The sequence below is a fragment of the Haliaeetus albicilla genome, chromosome 1 (genome assembly GCF_947461875.1).
Source record: "Haliaeetus albicilla chromosome 1, bHalAlb1.1, whole genome shotgun sequence".
Taxonomy (NCBI): domain Eukaryota; kingdom Metazoa; phylum Chordata; class Aves; order Accipitriformes; family Accipitridae; genus Haliaeetus; species Haliaeetus albicilla.
In genome coordinates, this window is record NC_091483.1 from 9039826 (window position 1) to 9061053 (window position 21228).

A 21228-nucleotide genomic window follows, 5' to 3' on the forward strand; every position below is an offset into this window, starting at 1 on the left:
TCAGGTCAATGGGAACTTTTCATCAGAAGCTGTGGGTTTTGCTGTGGCCCGGACATACTCGTCCCCTGGGGATGTCCTGGGTGCAGTTAACCCCAGCGCTGCAGTATCTTTCCAGATAGGTACTGAAGAGCAGCCCCCGCATCAGTACAGAGTTTCTGAGATGACAGGGAGGTATCCCCTAACCCTGCTAATGCCAGCTAAGATCTTAGCATGGAAGGATCTTTGAGGCACTTGGAGGTATTTCATTTGACCTGCAGCCATTGCAATAAATTTTAATTAGAGTCCCAGGCAGTTTAAAGGTACAGTCATGGATGTGTGTATCCATACTCATGCAAAATCCATCTCTGAGATGCAGTGTTTCCATCACATGCCATAAATCCATCCCCAGGACACATTTCAGTCCTGTATCAAAACTTCATGTGATAATAATGATAACAAAATGTTTCTCCGAGGCCCCTCTTGTAATGAATTTTCTAGTAGCATGGAGAGGAACTGGAAAGCATTAGCCGACAGCATCCTAGATACATAAGTCAAAGCTGTCACATCTGATCTGCTTTTGCTAAATCTAGAGCAGCCTTGCTTTGGCTAACCTGTGGCTTTTCAGCAGGATGAGCAAGCGTGTGTATATATGTATACACACATACATATATATTATAATATATTTGTAATTGGTTTTGTTGCTTTTTGGAAAACTGTGAAGTCAGGTTTGGGAAAATATATGTTCATTCCAGTTTCCTCACTGATACCAGGTATGACTCTAAGGTTCTGGCATTTCAGTGTTAACAGCCCTCCCCACAGCAGAGCACAGCCCAGATACAATGAAGGTATTCATCATGATGCCAGAAATCCCCACAGACCAGAAGCACACCAGAGCTGCAGTTGCCCTGTATGCCATCACGTCTTTAGAGCTGTCAGGTCTGCGACTCCCAGGAGTCTTAGTGCTTTGAGGAAAACAAAAGCCATGATATAGGAGGGCAAAACTGGTTCTTGTACTCTTAATTTATACTCTTCTTTCAGCACGGGGTGTGCAGGATGTCAGTATGAAGCCGTATTACCTGTAAGTCTTTATTCTGCAGTGGCTGGAAGTTTCTAAAGAAGTCCTCCATCTTTTAGGGCTGGGGCAGTGGGAGCACAGTTGAGTCAAAGACCAGCTCTTGGCACTGAGGTCTGCGTGGTGTGTGAAGGATGTCTGGGTGGCTGTACATGCTCGGCTCATGAAAAGGCAGCGGGAGGGCTGGGATCTGTCCGAGCAGCCAGGGGTTCCCGAGTGCCTTTGTTCACACAAACTGAGCAGCTCCCCGCTGCCGATGGCGATGGGACAAAACCGAGCTCCACACAAAACAAACACCACAGCGGAAGCTGTGATTTTTACAGAATACCTCCCGCTGCCAAGATCTCACAGGAGATTGCTCGCCGTTTACTTAGTAGACAGAGCTTGTCTTTGCCCGCTTGGTCTTCTGCCAGGCACGCTCAGGCACTGGCTGCTGCCCGTTGCTCCGACATGCTGACTGTCTTCCGAGATGTAACAAGAACCCAGTTTGCATGGGGCCGGCTCTTTCCTCCCTAATTTGCCTTCTGCTTTGATCCAGAAAACACTGAGCAGGCAGGACCTCTTGTGTTCTCCTCTTGTCTGTATTGGTATTGGAAGGGCTGGGCAGTAAGGGGCCATGCACAGGCCAAGCGAATGACATTGTCTTCAGGCCACAACTGCAAGGTGGTCCCCATTTCTCTCCCCTTTAGGGTGGCTTTTCCATCACACCAGCAATCCTCTGTCTCTTGTTCTCTCTTGTTCTTTTGACAAAGAACAGAGAGATGAAGGGTTGAAACTGTTTTGCTCTGTGCTTACCTGCATCCGAGGGAACTGGACATAAGGGGCCGCTATGGAAAGCATACATGTGGCACATGCATGGTTTGAGACCTTTTAAGAGAGAGGCCATTTGAAACGGGGATTTCCTTCCCTCTGATTCTTTCCTGAGGAGTCTAGGACTCAGGTGTTTCTTTGGGGCCTAGGCGGATGCAAGACATACACAGAGACCTGGAAATCTGCCTGGAAAACCACAGAGATGCAGGGAGAAACAGCATGGGCTTCATGCTGCAAGAGCACTCTTCCCTCTGAGCTTGCTTATTCCTTCCCGGCAGCACCACAGCCTCTGGCAGGTATGGGTCACAGGCACTATATGTCAGCAGACAGCTGAGGCAGGCCCCAGAGCTTCAGTCAGCTCGTGCACGTTGCTGAATGCCGGGCAAAACGAGCACTTAGAAGCACATCTTTGCCAGCATCCTCCAAGGAAAGGGGTACTGCTTTCCCCTGCTGGCAGAGAGGACTCAATGTAAGGAGTGGCTTTGGCAGAAAGCAGGGATCCTTTGTGCAGTTCCTGTTCTCATGTTGACTTACAGCTGCTCTCAGTCCTGTCATCTTCTCAGAGATGGAAAGATGTGCTACATCATCAATCCTGTTGCCCTGAGATTTCATTTGGGAGATTCTTCAGGTAAATACAGCAGCAAATCTGCAAGTAATAGATATTGGTAGATAGGTCATTCCTGAAACAGCAGGTACCTGGAAGCAACTGTTTTGACTAATGTCCTGTTGCATACCGTGAAGCAACAGGGAAGAAAGAATAACAGTCACGTTATCTGCTCAATCAGAAGTCGGCACAAACCTCTGATGAGGAGCTGGGAGCGTCACCAGGAACACTCAAACAGGAGTTGAAGGCTGAAGAAAAATACCGTATAGCCAGCCCCGTTGTAAAAGCTACACTTCAAGGATAAAAGCAGAAATGGCAGGGGAATTTCTCACTTTGTCTTTTCTGCTGTCTGCTGAGGTCAGAGCAGGAGATTTCCAGAGCAAAGGGCAGACGTGACTCAAGCATATGTGAAACTTCACCAGGAAATTGTCTCAAGTCCCACAGTAATCACATCAGAGCACTTCCCCCACAGCGTTGGGCCCAGCTCAGACACTCGCACGCTCTCTGTGTGCATAGGAGGAGCACTCGTCTTTAGATGGCCAAGTCAGTGATTTGTACGGATGATGCAACCAGCCTAGGAGTGCAGATCTAGAGCATGGCTTTGGATAAATGGCATTTTTTTGAAGTTGTCATTTGTCTGACATAGCTGGTCTAAGTCCAGCTGCTTCTGTGGACTTGCAAAGCACACAATATACAAGTGCAAATTGTGACACTTCTTGTCGTTGGGATAGCCCTTCAAGGCCGCTGACTCAGCCGTAGCCAGAAAAACATAGCACGGCTGGCAGGACCGCTCGGTAGCAGCCGTCATTCAGGGAGCAGTAGTGCAGAGTCCTCGAGGCTGCACAGAGGCAAGAAGCAAGGCCACACGCGCAGTGGCACAGCCACATCTTTGAGCCCACTCGGTCGGCCGGCACAGGCAGGACAACCTGCAGAAATGGGACCTCGCTGCCACAACAGCGCAGTGGTGGCATGTGGCCGTAGCTGATGTATGCTGGCTTCGGCAGCGCACGGCACAGGAGGGTCAGGCTGAGGGGTGGCACATGGTAGCATCAGTGGTATGTCACTCTTCAGCATCCCGGCTTTATTTTAAAAGCAAGCCAAACAAACAGATGTCTATACTGTATCCAGCTACAGCGGTTGTGGTGGAAACACCACCAACGCAACACACAGGTGACCAGGGCAAAGCATGATCTGCCAAGAACTGAGAACAACAGTCCTGAGGGGCCTCGTTTACCCCATTCCTCTTCGGACGTGCACTCACATGTGTGGGAACTAGGCAGCCACATGGGCTGGAAATCGCAGAGAAAAGATGCCTCTAGGTCTGGTCTTGGATTAAGAATAAGGTGTTGAAAGTATTGTTGGGAACAAAGGTATAATCTCCCTGCTGAAAGCTTCTAGCCTCTAGATGAAAAGTACTTGTTATTCTTCTGGTACAACAGAGCGCAAAAATGGGGGAGAGAAGCAGCAGTTGCTCTCGGTCCGTAGCGGTTGCAGGAGGAAGGCAGACCTGCTCAGGCTGCCCAGAAGGTAGCAAAACTCCCAGCGATTCAAGCCCCTCAGACCTCAGCCCAAGCCCCATTAGTTCTGGCACGGCAGCCGGTCCTGTGGCCTGCAGCTACGCAAATGTTTAGAAATACTTTGAAAAGCAGGTAGATGTAGAGTGGGCCCTGCCAGGAAGAAGAGTGAGTAATCAGCTACCTGCAGCTGAGGTTGCTCAGAGTGGAAGCTTTGTATCAGTTGCCCATCCATCACCCCCTTCCTTCCCATTCAAGTGCATAGCGTGCAAGATAAAATCAGCTCCAGACAGCTTATGACAAAAAGTTGAGTGTAGGTGTCTGAGAGATTTTGAAAAAATAATAGAGAAAGTTTGTTCTTATCCAAGCGGATTTCCTGGAGTGATGAGTGAGTCCGGCATGTTTCTACTCTACCTTTGGCATGTGCCTGTACCTCTGGGCGGGCTGACACAGCCTCGTCCATTTCTGCTGTGAAGGGAGCAGTAAGTTACCCTTACAAGTATTCTGTTAGAGCCTACTCTGTCCTCGCCTCTGCTGCACCAGCCACAGCACCAGCCCCTGTGCGCGTTCGCTGTGCACCCTCTGGGGTGGCTACGCTGCAGGGAGTAGGGGAGAACTAAACTGCATGGAGAGCATCTTGCTGCTGTCGCCTTGGGGTGCCATACCTGCTGTCTTTGCTTGCTGCTCTGGGCCAAAACCGACTGCTTCCTACCACAGGCAGCTCTGGTAAATCAGACCCTTGGCAGCCTCCCATATTCCTGTACTCACTCGTGGCCATGACAGGACAGAGAAGCCCTTTGCTCATTTACCAGGCATTCTAACAGATGCTCTCTTCTCTAGCCACCTGGGAGAATGTTTTTCCCACCAACAGATGTTTGGAAAAACAGCTCCCCCGAAAAGAAACCGAAAAACAACCCTCCCAACAAATAAATGACTTCCTGCATTTAAACCTTTCAGGCAGTCCATTCTGGTTCCTAGTGTTTGTGTGAGCAGAGAGAGACATTGACACATTTTGCACTGAAAAATGTGGACAAGTTAGCATTGGTTTTATTGCCAGATTTTTTTTTGCCATTTTTTTGCTTTAAAACAGCTCAGAAACCTTTAACAAGGTATCTCAAACACTTTCACCTGCCACTCACACCCTGTGTGATCTCAAGCATGCTGGTATTTCCGGTCAGATAAAGCTTTTCATTCAACCTGGGTGATTTTTTACTAACTACTTCATTTACTGAGACGTAAGTAAACAAGCAGCCCTCTAGTCACCTTGCAGTGAACTCAGGAGCAGCAATTTAACAAAAATGAGCCAGTGAGAGGGGAGGGGAGATGATGGGAGAGCAGCACAACCCCTGAGCTTGTCCTCAGCCTGGGAGCTAGCTGTGCCTGCCTTCTCACTAGCATTTCCCAGGAGCCCCACAGCCAGAGATGTTGGCTCCATATCCACATACAGCACAACATGCATCACTGAAGTTTGCAAAAGCCCAGGAAAGGAACTTGCGTGGAGGTTGAGGCAAATCAAGCTGCTCATCTACAGAGGTCACACAGTGGATCAGAGGCAAAACAGGTCTTTTAACTCAGTCCAGCACTCTCCTTCTTAGACAGTTGCTTCTCCATCGAGGAGTGCGAAAGACAGGCCTTCAGGTGTTGCTGAATGTGAGTCTGGAAGGTTAAACCCAAGTCGACATGGCACTGGCTTCAGCCTGACAGCTGGAGCATAAACAGGTTTCTTTCTGTTCTGCTTAAGGAGCAGGGACAAGGGGACCGACCACCTTGAAACCGCCAGGCTTGTCCATCTTTACTGGGGAATTCCACAGAAGGGCCTTGTTTGCTGCTTAACAAGTGCACAACAGAAAACCCAGGATTTCAGAGGATACAGGCCTTCCTGCAGGTGCAGGCTCCCCACGTGTGTCCCCGGAGCCGGCACAGCTCTTGCCGCAGAACCTGATCCCGGCTACGGGAAGCCCAGCCCACGCCGCTGTGCGGGACGGCCCCACTGGCTGCTCTGTCTCAGGAGGGCAACGCGCTCTCTGCAGCTAAAGCCCAAACCCAAGTTCGATTACAAGCTCTCGTTTCAGATAAACTTGCGCCCTCAAACTGTGCCGGCTGCTAAAACTATTTTAGGTTGAGAATTACTAGACTTTAGGTAGTAGGAGGAGAGGAAGTTACATGATAGCTGTTTGCCCTACAGCTCTGTTTAAAACCCAGAGCAACCGTCTAGCTAACTTGGCAACCCTTCCACTCGTGTAACCTCCGTGGGATACCACGCTTGGATTTCCAGCCGGCAGCTCAGGGCTGCTTTGGCTGGGTTTCCGTGCCGTGCATGTGAACACCGTGACCTCTGGTGGCCACGCTGGAGCTTGGTGAGCGGCAGGACGCCTGGTAGCAAAGCGTTCCCCAGGATCACTGTGGTAGGCCCAGATGGCTAGCGAGACATGCCTAAGGATAAACAAGGTCTAACTAATTACCTCGGCAGCTTTCTCCCTCCCAGCCACACACACGCCCTCCCGAGCCACCAGGAGAGGAATGCAGCCTGCAGCAAATCCGCTGTCCCTTGCATCATCATTTTTGGGGCCGAAAGCATGTGCATGAGAGTCAGGAGTCCCCCAGGAGAGCAGGTGGAGACACAGCTTGTGACTTTGTGCTGTCATCACCTAACTTGCTTGTGTCCTGGGAGATGACATGAAGACAACATTTGGCTGTACTTTGGTCTCAGTTTAGACTGAATCTCATTGTGAGCATTCAGCAGCAAGAATCTGTCACCAAATGAGGTGCAGGAAGGCTTTTACTGATAGCTTAAACTAGTACATGCCTCAGGATTCCCCTAGTCAGTGGGGAAGCCCCATTTCTCCTTTGCCTTAGGACCGTATGTGTATCTGGGAGCTAAGCTCTTTACCCAGTGAAATGTCCACATCCCTGACAGATTTAGTGGTGTAAGTACACACCACAGAGGGAGCCTGTAGAGTTAGAGTTGTGAGCATGCGGCAACCTGGCCTTTCCTCCACCGAGGCGGCAGAGATCCTACCATTTCACACCTATTTCGTGTCTTAAGTTGCAAATAGCAGCTATGCAGACCCTTTGTTCCACTCTGCACTTTATTCTGAAAGAGGAGGTATGAATAGAGGGGACAGGCTAAAACTTGGGGTAAGTCAGATAATACAGCATGAATAAGAAAGGTCTTTCAGGTAACATCCCTGGAAATATGTTAAGATACAGGCAACAAATCTGTCTGCAGGGGGAGGAGCAGGTGATTGGGAGTTCCAGAAGCAAATTTAGAATCATGCAAGTGCCAGCAAAGCTTCTCCTTAGACTTGTGTGCTTCCGCAAGTTGGCTCCTGCTCTGTTGGAAAGCAGGGGCCAGCACAACTGAGAAGTGCGTAGGTACCAGCTCTGTTTTTGGCCCCAACTTGGCCCAGATGGAGAGCCAAGAAGCTGAAGAGCAAGCTGGTTTTGTATTGTGGATGCAGAACTTGCCTTCCTCGGGCTTACCACATGGCTCCTTGGTGTAAGACAGGGTGTTTAGAAATCCCTGCCCTGCCAAGAGCCTTGGCTGCACCAGACAACTCAGCAGCCATCAAGGAAGCTCTGGGAACCCCTCGTTGGTGGTGAAACTTAGATGAGAGCCTTCTCGCTCTCAGGATGTGGGGCGTAGTCCTCCGTGCTGACTGTATTAGATGCGGGCAGAACACATCTCCATACTGCCCTGTTGATTTTCTTGGTGACACTTCCAGGCACAGCCAGGGACTGGCATAGAAGTCAGACTGTTCTTCCCTTGCCTAAATGGAGACACAGCAATAGAAGAGTCAGAAATGGTTCATTCCCGTAGTTTGGGTCTGATTTTGTGACCTGTGTGCTTAGTGTCAGCCTTGTGAGCTGGGAAGCACCTCTCTCACCCAGTCCGTCACGTAGCCTCAACACCCTGGGTCAGTAAGGAGATATGGATCTGGCTGCAACGGCTGTGTCTGCTGACGTGGCTGGCTGGGGGGGGGGTCTCAGTTGTCCTGCACCTCAGGTCTCACTGACGATGGCTAATTCATTTTCCTTGGTGCTGAGCTCATCTGTCGCTTGCTGTCACCGGGGTTGGTCTGAGGCCCCTCTGTAACAGTAACCCCAGAGCACATGCTTTCTCAAGGATCTTCCTGTGTGTAAATGCACCATACTGAAGAGCGATGGCTCTTCTTGATTGGCACTAGTATCTCCCTCCAATCAAGCAGGCTGTCTGCCCTGTGATTTATTATACTGCTTCTAGTGAAACACGTGCTGCCTGCAAGCAACCGTTAATGACCACTGACTGTCTCCTCTTTGCCCAGCAGTGAATTTTTCAGCTTCAAGGTGCAACACTATGCACCAATGGTATTTTCAGGCTTGGCCTGACCTTCACATCAGCCTCAGGATCCGAGTCCATTGCATCACAGTTTGGTCCCAGTAGGATGTCCTTTATGAAGAACAGTGTCATAAGGTTACTGATTTCTTATATAAGTGGTAGGAAGTGATCACAGGCTTGTCCAGACCCATTTCCTGTTTCTGAAATGTCATTGCAAATAAATGTCATGTTCTGCGCCTGCTTCATGGAGCAAAGGAGTCAGATATATATGGAAAAACCTACAGGCTTCACAACAGGGCTATAAAACCAGCAAAGAGCAGTTTGTAAGTGCCACAATTACCTATCTAGTGACATAGATTCACCACTTGCCTCCACAGAGAGAGCCTGTGGTTTTTCAAAAATCAGTTTAGTGGGATCGGCATGCCAGGTGAGCTAGAACATGTGGCCTGGTGGGGACTTGAGCTGTAGATGTCACTTCCCAACACCCATTTCTGCAAAGGGTCAGTGGCGAGGCTGTTTCATACAGACTGCAAATGCACACACACAACAGTGCCATCCAGGTAGAAGATGTGATTTAGAAATGTGCCAAGTGGTGCAACAGAGAGAAATAAGTAGGATGACAGAGTCCCACCCTAAATAGCAACTGAGAGGGATAGTGAGCAAATAAAAAATGTCTTTCACTTCTCTTTTCACAATGGAGTTGTGCTAGAGAAGAAAAGTGCACAACTCGGCCAACCCCAGGGACTTCTGTCTTGTTTGATGGCAATTGTCATTTGTAACTCCTGTCCCTTTGCTCATGAATGCACGAGGGTGGGGTAACCCAGTCAGCAATTTATTTAAAGCGGAGATGCTGTTTGGCAAACACTTGGGCACTCAGAAGGAACAGGAGAAAAGGTCCTGGTTCTCCTCCAGTGTCTCTTGGGGCCTGAAGGAGGAACCACCCTGTGGGACAAGGGCAAACCTTGCTCATGGGATGGATCGGTTCAATGAGCAAGGTTGCCAGGGGAGTGCAAAATGGTTAAAAATCCTCTTGATGGAAGGGAGAACTATGCTGCAGGTGGTATGGGGGCACCAGACCCACCCCGCAAGGTGTCAGGTTTGCCAGCATCAAGTCCCACTCCCACCATCGAACACTGACCACACTGACAACTGGCAGAAGGGCTCTAGTGAGCCGCTGTGTTTCACAGACACCCACACCCATCTTACCTGAACACGGCACAGGCTGGGGAATCTCTTAAGCCTGTATGCGCTGCTGAACACTTTGTTTTGATTTTATTTTCTAGGAAGAACTTCAAACAAATGAAGAGGGTTTGGCAATGTTTGAGCTCGCAGAAGACCAGCGGCAGGCAGAGGCTGTATAACACAGGTAAGGCTGCTTTTGCTTCCCTGAAGTCCATACTTTGCAAACAACTGATCCCGAAAATGGTGTAGCAGCCGTCTTAAAGAAATTACGAAGACTTCCCATGTTCAGACCAGGCAGCGCTGGACCTTTACTGAAAACTCTTGCACTGAAAAGGGTGTATATGAAGGGATCCACGCTGCCTGGTCTGGACATGGCACATAAGCACCAGCTCTGGACTCCAAGTGGGTTATGGTATTCTACTGTTAGCATACAGTCATCAGAATTACTTGCTTCTGCTCTTCACTTCTGGTATCTGTTTGGCCTGTTTATCTGTATCAATGTCAGTATGTGCAACAAGCGACCTAGAAATCTATGATGTTATTTACCTTCTCACTATCACCAGTTGCTTGCTTTGACTATAAAGAAACTACGTGGAAAGGATCCAAACACTGTGCAGAGTGAGGAAAAGCACCCTGCATTCATGATGTCCCCATCATGACGGGACAAGAAAAGATTCCAAAAAATTAAGAATAAATCTGATTTTCATGACACAGCCAAGAATGCACAGTCAAGTGAATACGTTCGGGGCAAAGGCTACCCATTTGACAATAATACAGTTATAATCCAGACCCGTCTACTACCAGCAGGAAGATATACTACTAGGATGGTGCAATAAAATAATCAACAAAACAGGTTTTCTAATTGAGAAAAGCACTTTGAACATGCTTCTTTAAAACCTGTTTGTAACCAGTTTGTCTGTCTCCTGAACTTCCTACCCCACCTAGTTATCTCTTCCTTCATTTTTTGCAACTTCAAACATTTTGAAGTTGCATCCAAAAGGAAAAACTTCCCAAGCATAACACTGCACAGAACAGCAAGAAAAAAATGCTGTGGCATACCACCTTTTGGGAGTCACACCGATGTCCAGGTAAGGTTGCTAGATTAACGGCTCCTCATCGAGATCCGGCCAGACCATCCATCACGTGCCTTGTGCTTTCACATACTGACTCTGTGTTAATACTTATTTTTCAGGTGATTCCATCTCATCAGTGTAAGGAAAAGGTTCGTTTATTTTCCCCTATTTTCCTTTCTCTGTCCCCCTTCCCTTTACTCTAGAGAGGCATGCTTGCCTTCTAGGGCATGATGATATACTGAAGAACCACTTACATAAGTATCCGTTTATTTCTGCCCACAGCATTTTTACAGACGTCACAGAAAGGCACTCAGAAGACAATAAAGTAAAAACATCTGGGGCAATGTAAAAGGTGCGTAGAATAGACAAAGAGACTGCAAGGTCACAGATCACCCAGCGGGACATGGGGAGGGAACAGCAGATTTCCCCGCTGGGCCAGTGCTACAGGCCACATCAGCTTTCCGGGCTCTCCATACATGACAAAGCCATGAGGCTTCCCGACACCACTCCTTCTCCATTGCCACCTTTGTTCTCTACTGAAAGATCCAACACTTCCAAATAAAAGCACTGCTTCACAGGACAGCTGACAATGATGGGAGAAGAGGTGCAAGTAAATATAAATAAGTAGGTCTGTCTTGTCTAAATAGGGTAGGACAAACTGTCACCAATTCCTTGGGGGTGGTACTGCTGACAGCAGCAAATGGCAATGCCAACAGTCGCAGGACATCTGGGTACTGAAGCTGTCACCTCTAACAGGGTTCATAAAAAATGGCGTTTTTAAGACTGACTTTCCCAAGACATACAGAAAGGAGCTCCCATTTCTTCAGGTGATAACACTAGTGACTGAATCAGTGCAAACATACACTCCTTAAAAAGTGAGCATGCCCTTCCTTTCCATGGGTATAGTTACATGTCTAGCAAGCCCAGCTGTAGCCCTGGTTACATCAAAAGACCTCTCGCTGACCTCTAGGAACCACCACATTAGGTTCTGGGTTGGAGTAAAAAAATCTCACTGCGATTCTTACCAACACCATTTATGTAAGAGATATTGAAACTAGCAGGACAGCTCCAGCCGCAGTCTGACTACCAGCTTATTTAATTGTATGTTTCAATCGGACTGCAATAAAATCTAGTGGGATTAGTTAACAGGCCTCAAATCTGGTCAGGTGACACAGCATAGGGTAGCAAGCAACTACAACAGTAAATGAGACCAGAACTACCTAAAGCTTAAATGCACTTAAAGGTACACATAGCTTCCAACACTCACAAGTAGTTTAGGTTAAGGCTTGGAGAAGACATTGTGAAGACAAAACTCAATTTAGGCAAGTCTAACCTAACGTGAGTGTTAGAGGACACCACAACTAAAATGATCTACATCATTTTATAAAACCCCTACCATAAAGTCCAGATTTAAATTAATTTTTTTCTTTTAACAAATTACAGGCACCATGCTTAAAGACTCCCATTGCATTGTGCCTGAAGGAGAACCCTAGTCACAGACAGAATCTTCAAGGGATAAAAAATACCAGCCTATATCCATGCACACAGAGGGAGCACGGTACTTAAATTTTTCAGCTATTTGTAAAAAAAATCCTATCTTGTGACTGTAATATCTGTAAGGATTGTAGCATACCCCTTCAACTTTGTACCAACTCCCAACACTGAAAGCTTGGGCATTACGTTACACTAATTATTATTAGATCCCCTACTAACTTTAAATGTCACATATCACTCAATCACATTTGACACAAGAGGTCCAGCACCCCCTTAACAAAGCAAATAACCTTCACTTCCTCTCTTAGCACTGAAAAATTAAAAAAACCAAAAACCCATTTAACTGTCACTGCCGCTATTGTACCACCTTCCACTTGAACAACGGCCACAAGTTATCATCTTTATTCTGTTTCATATGAAGAAGAGGATATAGTCATACTAGGAAGAGAGACTGGTCCACGTGACTAAAGGGGGCTAAAGTCATGCCATGCGTTTTTGACAAGGGTTTGCAAGCAGGAAAGCTGTCGATTCTTTCAGCACTTGTTCACATCACTGAAGAAGCAGAAAGAGCACTTCAGGCCTTCCATGCTGGCTTTTCTAGTTGTTGTAGTTTAGGTATCTCCTGCCTTAGGGGAAAAAGAAGAGCAAGTACTGCCTCAGAATCAAAGTACCCTTATCAATAAATCTATGTGTCACACTTGCTACGTATGTAAACATGGCAAAAGACATCTCCAATAGCTTTCTGGGCCCTGCAAGCTTCTGCCCTCATTCTTAGATTTTGCATAGAAAAAGAGAAGGTAGACAGGTAACACCTGTGAGCTGTTTGGTCCCAGCTCTTTGTTGATGTGCAATGTTCAGCAGAAAGCATATCACATAGAAGGTAAGAACCAGCCATTGATGTATGGAAGTAAGCTCACACACACACACACAGCAACTTTCAGCTCCTACTCTAACCTTGCTTCTCATCCTTGGCTCTTTTCCCTCCCAATTCCAAAAATCTGCTCAAGGATGGTGTGCAGGACTGGAGATTATTTAAACTACTCCTTCCAAGCATTTCATGTTAAGCACCCACTTAATGTATGAGAACACTTCCAAAAAGTCTTTCTTTACTGGTCTTCCTCAAATAATCATCTGCTGAAGGAATAATTTTATTTAGAAAAAGTAAAAACATCTTAAGGCAGTTAAGTGGCTACCTAAGTCTATATTGTTGGAAAATGCAAAAACTGAACCAGCACCCCCATACGCTTGTGTAAGAGCCCCAGCACTTAGTATATTATTAATTGCATCTGCCACCCTAGACTGGTTTTAGACATTTTTACATGTGTATTAGAATACATTTTGTTAAAACAGGACAAGAAAATTAAATGAGTACTAAATGGACATACCTATTTTTATTACCAAAAAATGAAATTAAATCATTTACTGTATTCAGTTTTTTCTTTTAAAATTTTATCTTTTATTCACTCATCAAGAACCAATAAGTTATATAAATCATAATAGTTCTCATTTCCTTACTGAAGTAGTCAACAAGATTTTTACTTATTTTTATGCTGACTGGGTAGCACATTAGATGTTTAGAAAGAGTGTATTGGTCTTTGTTTTTCCATAGAGATTCTTCTTAAAAACGCTACCTTTCTAGCACAGGTTTCTGTGAAACCTCTTCTACGTTATTCGCATAGCGTTGCAGTTCCCCCGGGAGGTTCTGAATGCAGCCGTATCAGGTGTCAAGGCACTCGATGCTGTGCAAGTCCGTTCACACCTCGAGAACCAGCCCGCAAGGCTGGCAGCGTGGCCACCATAGACTGCCACCACCCCCACCCTTCCAACTCACCCCTGCTCTTTGAATGAAGCCACAAATTACACTAAAGCTCCATGTTGAAGGCAGGGGCAATGACTCCATTTGACAGATGTTAAACCAAATACTTTTGTATTTAATTATGTTAAGAGTTCAAGAAGGTTAAAACCATAGACAAATGCACAGAACTTCTGTCCATGACAATGAAGTGAGGCAGCAACATTGTCATCCCCATGCTTTAAACAGAGTCTAAAGCAACTTCTAAACAAGTACAATTTGGGATACTCATGTAGAACTTAAACAGTGATTTTTGTCTGCTTTACCTAGCATGAAGGGTTTTCAAACACTTCAGTAACTTAACTAGTCCCACAGTTGCCATTTTCCCATCTGCTTCTCATAAGCAGATGTTTTGCTTTGTATACCAATAATACTTTTTTTCCCAATGCAATCTAGTTTTCATGGTAACACGCAAAAGCATTCTAGTCTTGCTCTTCTTCATCCCCATCCTCATCTTCATCCCCTTGATCTCCAGATTCAATATCATCTTCATCTTCAACCTGAAATGAAGAAAGGTCTGTTGTGAGCAGTTATCATCCCTTACTCTAATCCAACCTTTTGAAGGCAAGACAAACACCGAGGGAATGAAAATAAGCTTTAAGGTAACCTAAAATTACCATGCTGTATCAAATAGCACTTAATAAAGGCAACTGTCATCTTGTAATGTCACACAGTTTAAGTTCTACGCTAAGGATGGCTGACTACTGGGAACAACAGCCTCCATTCAGCACCATCAGTTCTGCCCCATACATTCAAATAAGCAACTTCATACACACTTCAGTTTCCCATACAGCTGCATCAACTAAAACCCGCATTCTTCACCAGATAGGCTGAGGAGGAACACGTGTCCGTCCAGTGCTTTGCAATGCCACGAGTGAAGCTGCTAATGTCTTCCGGGGTACTTCCTCCCTATTGAGTCATTTAAAAGTCAGACTCAAAAGATTGCTCAGCTACACTTAGAGACTATACACTTGCTACAAATACTTGTCAAAACAAATAATGCCTTTGCACACCACACTCTTTAAAACCCTATTCCTGCAGGTGAAGCTAAACCAGATGACTTAACTAAACGTAATCCTTCAAGGACTACATAAAAGACAATACAATTGTCTCCCAGTAGGAAACCCAGGCTCAAGCCCCGTGTTCAGCCACAGTAACTGCAGCACAACAGCTTGTTGTCCACCTTCCAGTCACACATCCAGCTGCGAGTCACAAGGATTCTTCCAAGAAACCACCCAGAAGACAAGGCTCCCAGAAACTGCTCTGACATTTCACACTGCTGCTTAAGAAGCAGACTAAAGCCTTCTAGTTATCACTTGTCTTATCTGTGGAACAATCCCTTAGGATTGTAACGAGGCCATCACCTGCTTTCTAGTTGGCAGCCAGGATAAACCATAGCAAGGCCAGGCATGTGGTCAGGTATCATTCCAGACACATACATGACACTTTCTTTTCCTCACAGGTGTTCGTTTGGCAGGTACCCCTCAACATACCCAAGCTGAAGACTTCTTTCAAGAGGCAGCCATCATATTTTATTGGTGGCTGCCAATATAAGTTGAGAAAGCAACCCTGGTAGATTTAACAGCCCTCCATTTATAGGAAGATGCCTCACCAGACTTAGTGGATCAAGTATTGCCATACCCAGACTGCTCAGACCTTCCTTGGACCCGAGAACTCATTTAACCCATTGTTTTGCTTACCGGTACACCAAGATCCTTCAATTTGATCTTCAGTGCAGATAGCTTCTGATCCTGGTCAGCCAAAAGCACTAGAAGATCATCCTGTTCTTTCTTTGATTCTGCAACTTCTTGCTGAAGTTTACTTTTCTCATCTTGCAAGATAGCAACTGTACTACTAGATGAATCCAAGTGCTGTTTTAGTGATTCTTTCTCCTCAGAAAGGGCTTTGACTTCACTCTGGCAACAGGAAAAATCCCCCACCAAGTTAGACCATAAGCATAGGAACAGCTAAAGCCTTGTTTCCTACAAACACATTCCATATATTACCTGTAATAGCTCCAACCCCACGAAGTGCCCTGTGGCCTTGCTCCCACACACTTCCTTACCCAAACTCCCCTTACTACCCACCAGGAATAAGGTAGGTAGATGTCTTAACAGTGACTATCTTCCTCACAGCCCAATTGGACTGTCCATGTCACAGTAAAGCTATTTCGTAGACTGTCCTTACAAACTCTTTTAAAGCAGACAAGGCCTACGTTTCCCAAGTGAAAAATGGAGGAGATGCACCCAGCTTTCCCTACATAGCCTGAAACACTTCAGATGCTGAGGAAACAAACCACTTCCACCCAAAGCCTTTCCTATTGTAAAAGTCGCCCTAATTGATGGCTGAGTATCAAGTGCCTTCATTTGGTGCTCACCCACTACCAACCTTCAGTTCTTTTATTTCTTGCTCAAGGCGTCCCTCCAATTCAGAGCTGTTTGCTGCTCTTGCACTGCTGTCTCCTAACACAGGATCTGCAGTTGTATTCTGTGGACAAGAAATTCAGTATCAGAGCACCGATTGTCTCACATATAAAGACAACAAGCTATGACATTATACAATCAGCTGTAGAATTTAAATGCATATTCTTCTTACAGCATATCCAAGGTGTGGTAGTTACATACATCCTGCACTGCAAGGCATTAGGAAACAGATCTGTGATTCCTGGGGTCTCAATACATAAGGCACATGCACACAGAAAGGAGAACACAAGGTGCAACCCTTATTTCATAGGAGTTGCACTCTAAATAGAGACTGTAAGGTTTTTTTTTGTCTAGGCAGACCCTATTACAGACCACCAGCCTTCATTCAGACGCTTCTTAAGTGCCAAAGATATTTTTTTTTAATTAGGGTAAGTATCTGAATCTTTGTGACTACTAAAAACAGCAATAGTTTAGTTGCAGCCAGCCCTGCCCAAAGTTACTATTTTCAAAACACGGCAACTGTCTTACAGCTGAAACTGCAACATGGCACACATTCAAGACAATTTCTTCTCCAGTTGTACTACATTTAAGACAAAGCTCTAGGAAAGGTAGGCTGTAGGGTGGCAACGAGGTTGTCTTGACAACTGGTGGCAGCACAGAACACTTAAATGTGCCTCTGCCTTATGGCCACACAGGGCCAACACACATGCAATGGCACCTTGTATCAGACCAGCTAAGACTTTGACAGCAGAAGTGTTAAAAAAAAGCCTTCCTCTCTCAAATGATCTGTACAATGAATTTAACACTTGATATTCTGCCCAGCATAAGCAGGAAAGCAAGTCTTCAAGATTTAGTTGCCAAAGAGAAAATAAGGAACTTGTTCACTGGTACCATTACTTGTAGCTTTTGATTCTCCATCTGAAGCTTAGAGATTTCTGCAGACTGTAGTTGTATCTGACTCCTGAGCATTTCTAATTCCTTTGGGAAACAGAGACAAGACATACTTTTAAGTTAATTTGATTAAGCAAGGTAGTTATTCACATTAAATTCTTCCTAAGTTAAATGCTACCAGACTAACTGCTTCATACTAACATACAAGAGAGGAAAAGTGCATCTCTGTCTCAATGAGCACAGCAACCATTTCTCAAGATGACACAACTAATTCAGCAACATGCACCATTTTCCACCCCGCTCTTACAAACTCTTTTCTCTGGAATGCCCAACCAAGGCACCTGTCTGAGCCACAGTCATGTTTATAAAGGTGTTTCAACACCACTAGCACTCCCATTAGCATCCTCTATACGTTACCATTCTTGGTGCAGAAACCCATCATGACTTAACCAATCTAGGCATTATTAGTTGTCTCATCAGAGCAACTCCACTAAGTATTTTTTGAGCACGAGCTACCTTACTTTACTGAATCTGCACATATTTAAACACTTACTCTATGCTATACATCTAACACCTGGAAGCTGTTCTATCAACATTTGAAGGTATGTTTTGCAACGAATAAACAGATAGATTTTGCAAGTGTGAAGAGTCAGCTGCAGTGTCTTCTGCTGGCTCAATCTTGCTTAGCGAAAACAACTGATTCATTTTTGGATGCATAATCCTGATGCTCCAAGATTACTACCATCATCACATGAAGGTACACCATTAAAAACACCAACATTCTCAGGAATCCATGCTCCTCCCTCAAGTTTGGCAAAGCTCCCTTCCCATCCCGAGCTACCACTGTTCACTGCAGCTTTGCTGAAATACAACAACTTCACCTTTTGTAGTTCATTATTGTGCTCCAAGCCACCAGATTTGCTGGTCTGTGAAGACTGCTCTGTTGTTCCTATTTCCAACTGTGAAGACTTCTGTAATAGCAACAGGAAAATCAGCCATAGAACCAGACAGACTAAATATAGTCATGCTGTCCGAACACAAAGCAAACTGTGTGCTTGCTTGCATGATTGAAGTTCCCAGCAGAGATGGTGCAAACAGGCTAAGAAATGGCAAATCATGAAGCTCTCTAGCTACACAAGAGCAGCTGGATGGTCTCCTCTAAGGTGGATGCAAAAGCATCTTTCACTAATTAAAATGCAGAAGACATGCACAAAATAAAAGCAGCATGCACCACCCTGCATTTTGACAAGCAGGCCACCATAAATATCTTAGGCATCACCACCACTAAGCTCCTAGGAGACACCTACCTTTTTTTCCCCACCCAAAACATGCTAAAAAACACTGATTCTACATTACAAGAAGTCAGTTGCACAAATAACTCTTGGGAACACCATGAAACAGAAAAGGCTCTGCTCAAGCCACCTCCCACCATATTTCCTATTACTAGCACGCAATCATGATTGCTTGCTTGCCATTATGAGGACTTCACAGCTTAAGGCAGACTACATTTGAAAACAGGAATTGGAAGCTGCATCAAGTTCTGTTGAGACAGTTAGAGCGCTTACCAGTTTTTCAATCACAGAATCCTTTTCCCTTAACTGCCCTTGCAGCAGTTCATGCTTGGTTTTCCATTCTTCCAACTCCTCTTTCAATTTGCTCACTTCTTCCGTCTGAATGCCATTCATCTGAAACGTATCACTGTGGGAATTGTGATGCTGAGTGTCCTTTCCTAAAGGACAGAGTTTATAACTAAGGTCACAAACACCAACATCATTTGGAAGTTAGCTTCAAACAGATCAGTTAAAGTATTATTGCCCATCCTTCTCCCACTCCGCAGGGCAATACAAGCCATTCTAAATTGAGAACCAAAGCAAAGTATTTTGAGAACTCTCCATCAAAAAGCTAAATAAAGAGCTCTAATTTGCCATACCTTCAAGTACATATTTGCAGCTGCACCTGCATGCTGCTCCAGTCATTCAGTTCATCCAAGTTAAGTTCACAGAGAAATCATTCTGAAGGACAATTGTTTCCTACTATGTTTTTAATCCTAAATAATCCTGAAGGCAGAATTACTTTTTGAAATCATGTCATACCCAGCTTATCAGGCATCCTGACCTTGGAATAACTTGAATATACTGTCCTGATGTAAGCATTCAGTTAGCTATCTCTCTAGTGGCAGTAACAGGCCCCATCTTGCACATCTGCCATACTGCAGTTCTTCCCTAAATCGTTTCTTCCTTCACAGACCCAAACTTCAGCACATACCGTGACCCATCCTTTCATGTTCTAACTATGAACAGGCAACAACTCTTTCAGACTAACTTCAGAAAACAAAGGTGTACAAAGCCTCTACCAGCAGCTCTCTAGTAGCCAACAGTTCATACTGCAGCTCTCACCCCTCAGCAGGCACACCTGCAGGAAAGCAGCTAGGGTGGCAAGGAAGGGCTTTTCTTCTCATCATAGGCAACCAAAGTGATACCAGATCAGGTCAGAAGCTATTGCTAATCCCAATATTTCTATGTGTCCATGTAAGTAAACTGTCTGGTCTAGAGCAGCCTTCTTCAGGTGCTTGTTTTCCCCATGAACAGACCTGCGTGGCAGATAGGCCCTAGCTCAAGTTGTCAAACAGATCTTGCAGAAAACACCAATGTTATTTCAAGAGACCCAAGAGTTAAGCACAAAGCAAGAACAAATTATACCTCATTCACATTTTCAAGATGTCCTCTTGGTTCTCACTGTGCTTTATTCTGTAAGTTTAAAGGCACTTAAAGCAAAACCTAGTATTTTTAGTAATGGAGCAAATCTGATGCTTAAACCAAATTGTTTGCAATGCTCAATACCAACTTGAAAAAAGTTTATTTTATCTCTATGGGAAGTTTTCATAAGCTGCAGAACGTAAAACAGCATGCCTGAAGTGACAGAAGGTTGTCTGCTTGAGTTTTTCCATAGCTTGCCATAGATCACAAAAGATGTCTGCACTAGCAAGATTATTTTTTATTATTCTTTCTGAAGCCTACCTAGTTGTACTTTCAGGAGATTATACTGGTCCTTATGCTGTTGGATCTGTGACACTTGCTGTGTAACTGTTGCTTGGAGCTGTTCATTTTGAGACGTTAAAGTGTTAATTCGTTGTTTCAATTCTTCAAGCTCCTGGTCCTGTGGCAGGAGAAGAAAAAAAAACACTTAGGAGTAATAACACTTTGAATACAATACTGTCAGGAAGGCAAATAAAGACAAAAAAAACCCCTAACTCCATCATTACGTGTTACTGGTTTGTGATACTGTCAGTGCTACCCGTGACAGGTTAGCAGAAAAGCCTCACACAAACCTAAATAGCTATTCCTACAAAAAGCGCCTGGGGAAGACAGAAGAGGCCTGTCACACCAGACCAATGCCTTCTGAATCTTTCGGAGACCTCCAGCATCCCCACACCAGGGACAGCAGAAGAGAGAAAAAGGAAATATATGGAAGCTGATGTCGCTAGTTTTTCTCCATCACACTGAAGCCTGCATGCATTTGGTCCACTTCAATAGTCTTTAAAGAAGTCGTGGTAATTGCAGTCATCACATGTTCAATAAAGCCTCACTGGCAGTTCCGAAGGGCCCCTTAATTCCATATATACCACTATACTCTGTGTCCATTCCAGATCCCTAAACTAAAAACACCTGCTTCAGTTCCCCAGTAGCAATTTAAGTTAATTAGCTTTGCTCCTCTACTCAGTCTAAGCTGTGGCAACAAAACAAGTGAACTACCATTAGAAAAAAATTTTTGAGAGTCCAGCCACAGCAGGTATACCGAAACTTCACTGACAAACTTCATTTCTTCGTTCAGCCACATTTCATCCGTCATCTTTTCAAAGGTAAGAGCACAGAACTGAGAATTACAACCCTTTGCAAAGGGCTGCAAGTTCTCCAGTTACTCATTTTAAAAGAAACACTTGAACACAGCAAAAAGCAGAGGTACCCCAGGAAAAGAACTAAACTTAATCAGTATCCTAAACACTGACATTTCAGTTG

At 45.1% G+C, this 21228-nt stretch overlaps 1 protein-coding gene and 1 long non-coding RNA gene across 8 annotated transcripts in view; one reads left to right on the forward strand and one right to left on the reverse strand.

Moving 5' to 3' along the window:
* The window catches only part of LOC138684677 (uncharacterized), a 37098-nt gene extending 24734 nt beyond the window's left edge, over positions 1-12364 (forward strand). Inside the window, exons 4-6 of the long non-coding RNA XR_011323919.1 lie at positions 9581-9663; positions 10672-10701; positions 10835-12364. This is a non-coding gene — a long non-coding RNA (uncharacterized lncRNA). The remainder of the gene's footprint in view (positions 1-9580; positions 9664-10671; positions 10702-10834) is intronic.
* Positions 12365-13956: 1592 nt separating this feature from the next.
* USO1 (USO1 vesicle transport factor) overlaps positions 13957-21228 on the reverse strand; it is a 35457-nt gene continuing 28185 nt past the window's right edge. For all 7 annotated transcript variants that reach the window (XM_069778779.1, XM_069778757.1, XM_069778748.1 and 4 more), the window contains 7 exons: positions 20230-20368; positions 18778-18941; positions 18094-18183; positions 17213-17299; positions 16287-16385; positions 15599-15814; positions 13957-14398 (listed from right to left, as the gene is read on the reverse strand). In XM_069778779.1, coding sequence (XP_069634880.1) covers positions 14321-14398; positions 15599-15814; positions 16287-16385; positions 17213-17299; positions 18094-18183; positions 18778-18941; positions 20230-20368 — 873 coding nt within the window. In that variant the 3' untranslated portion in view covers positions 13957-14320. The remainder of the gene's footprint in view (positions 14399-15598; positions 15815-16286; positions 16386-17212; positions 17300-18093; positions 18184-18777; positions 18942-20229; positions 20369-21228) is intronic.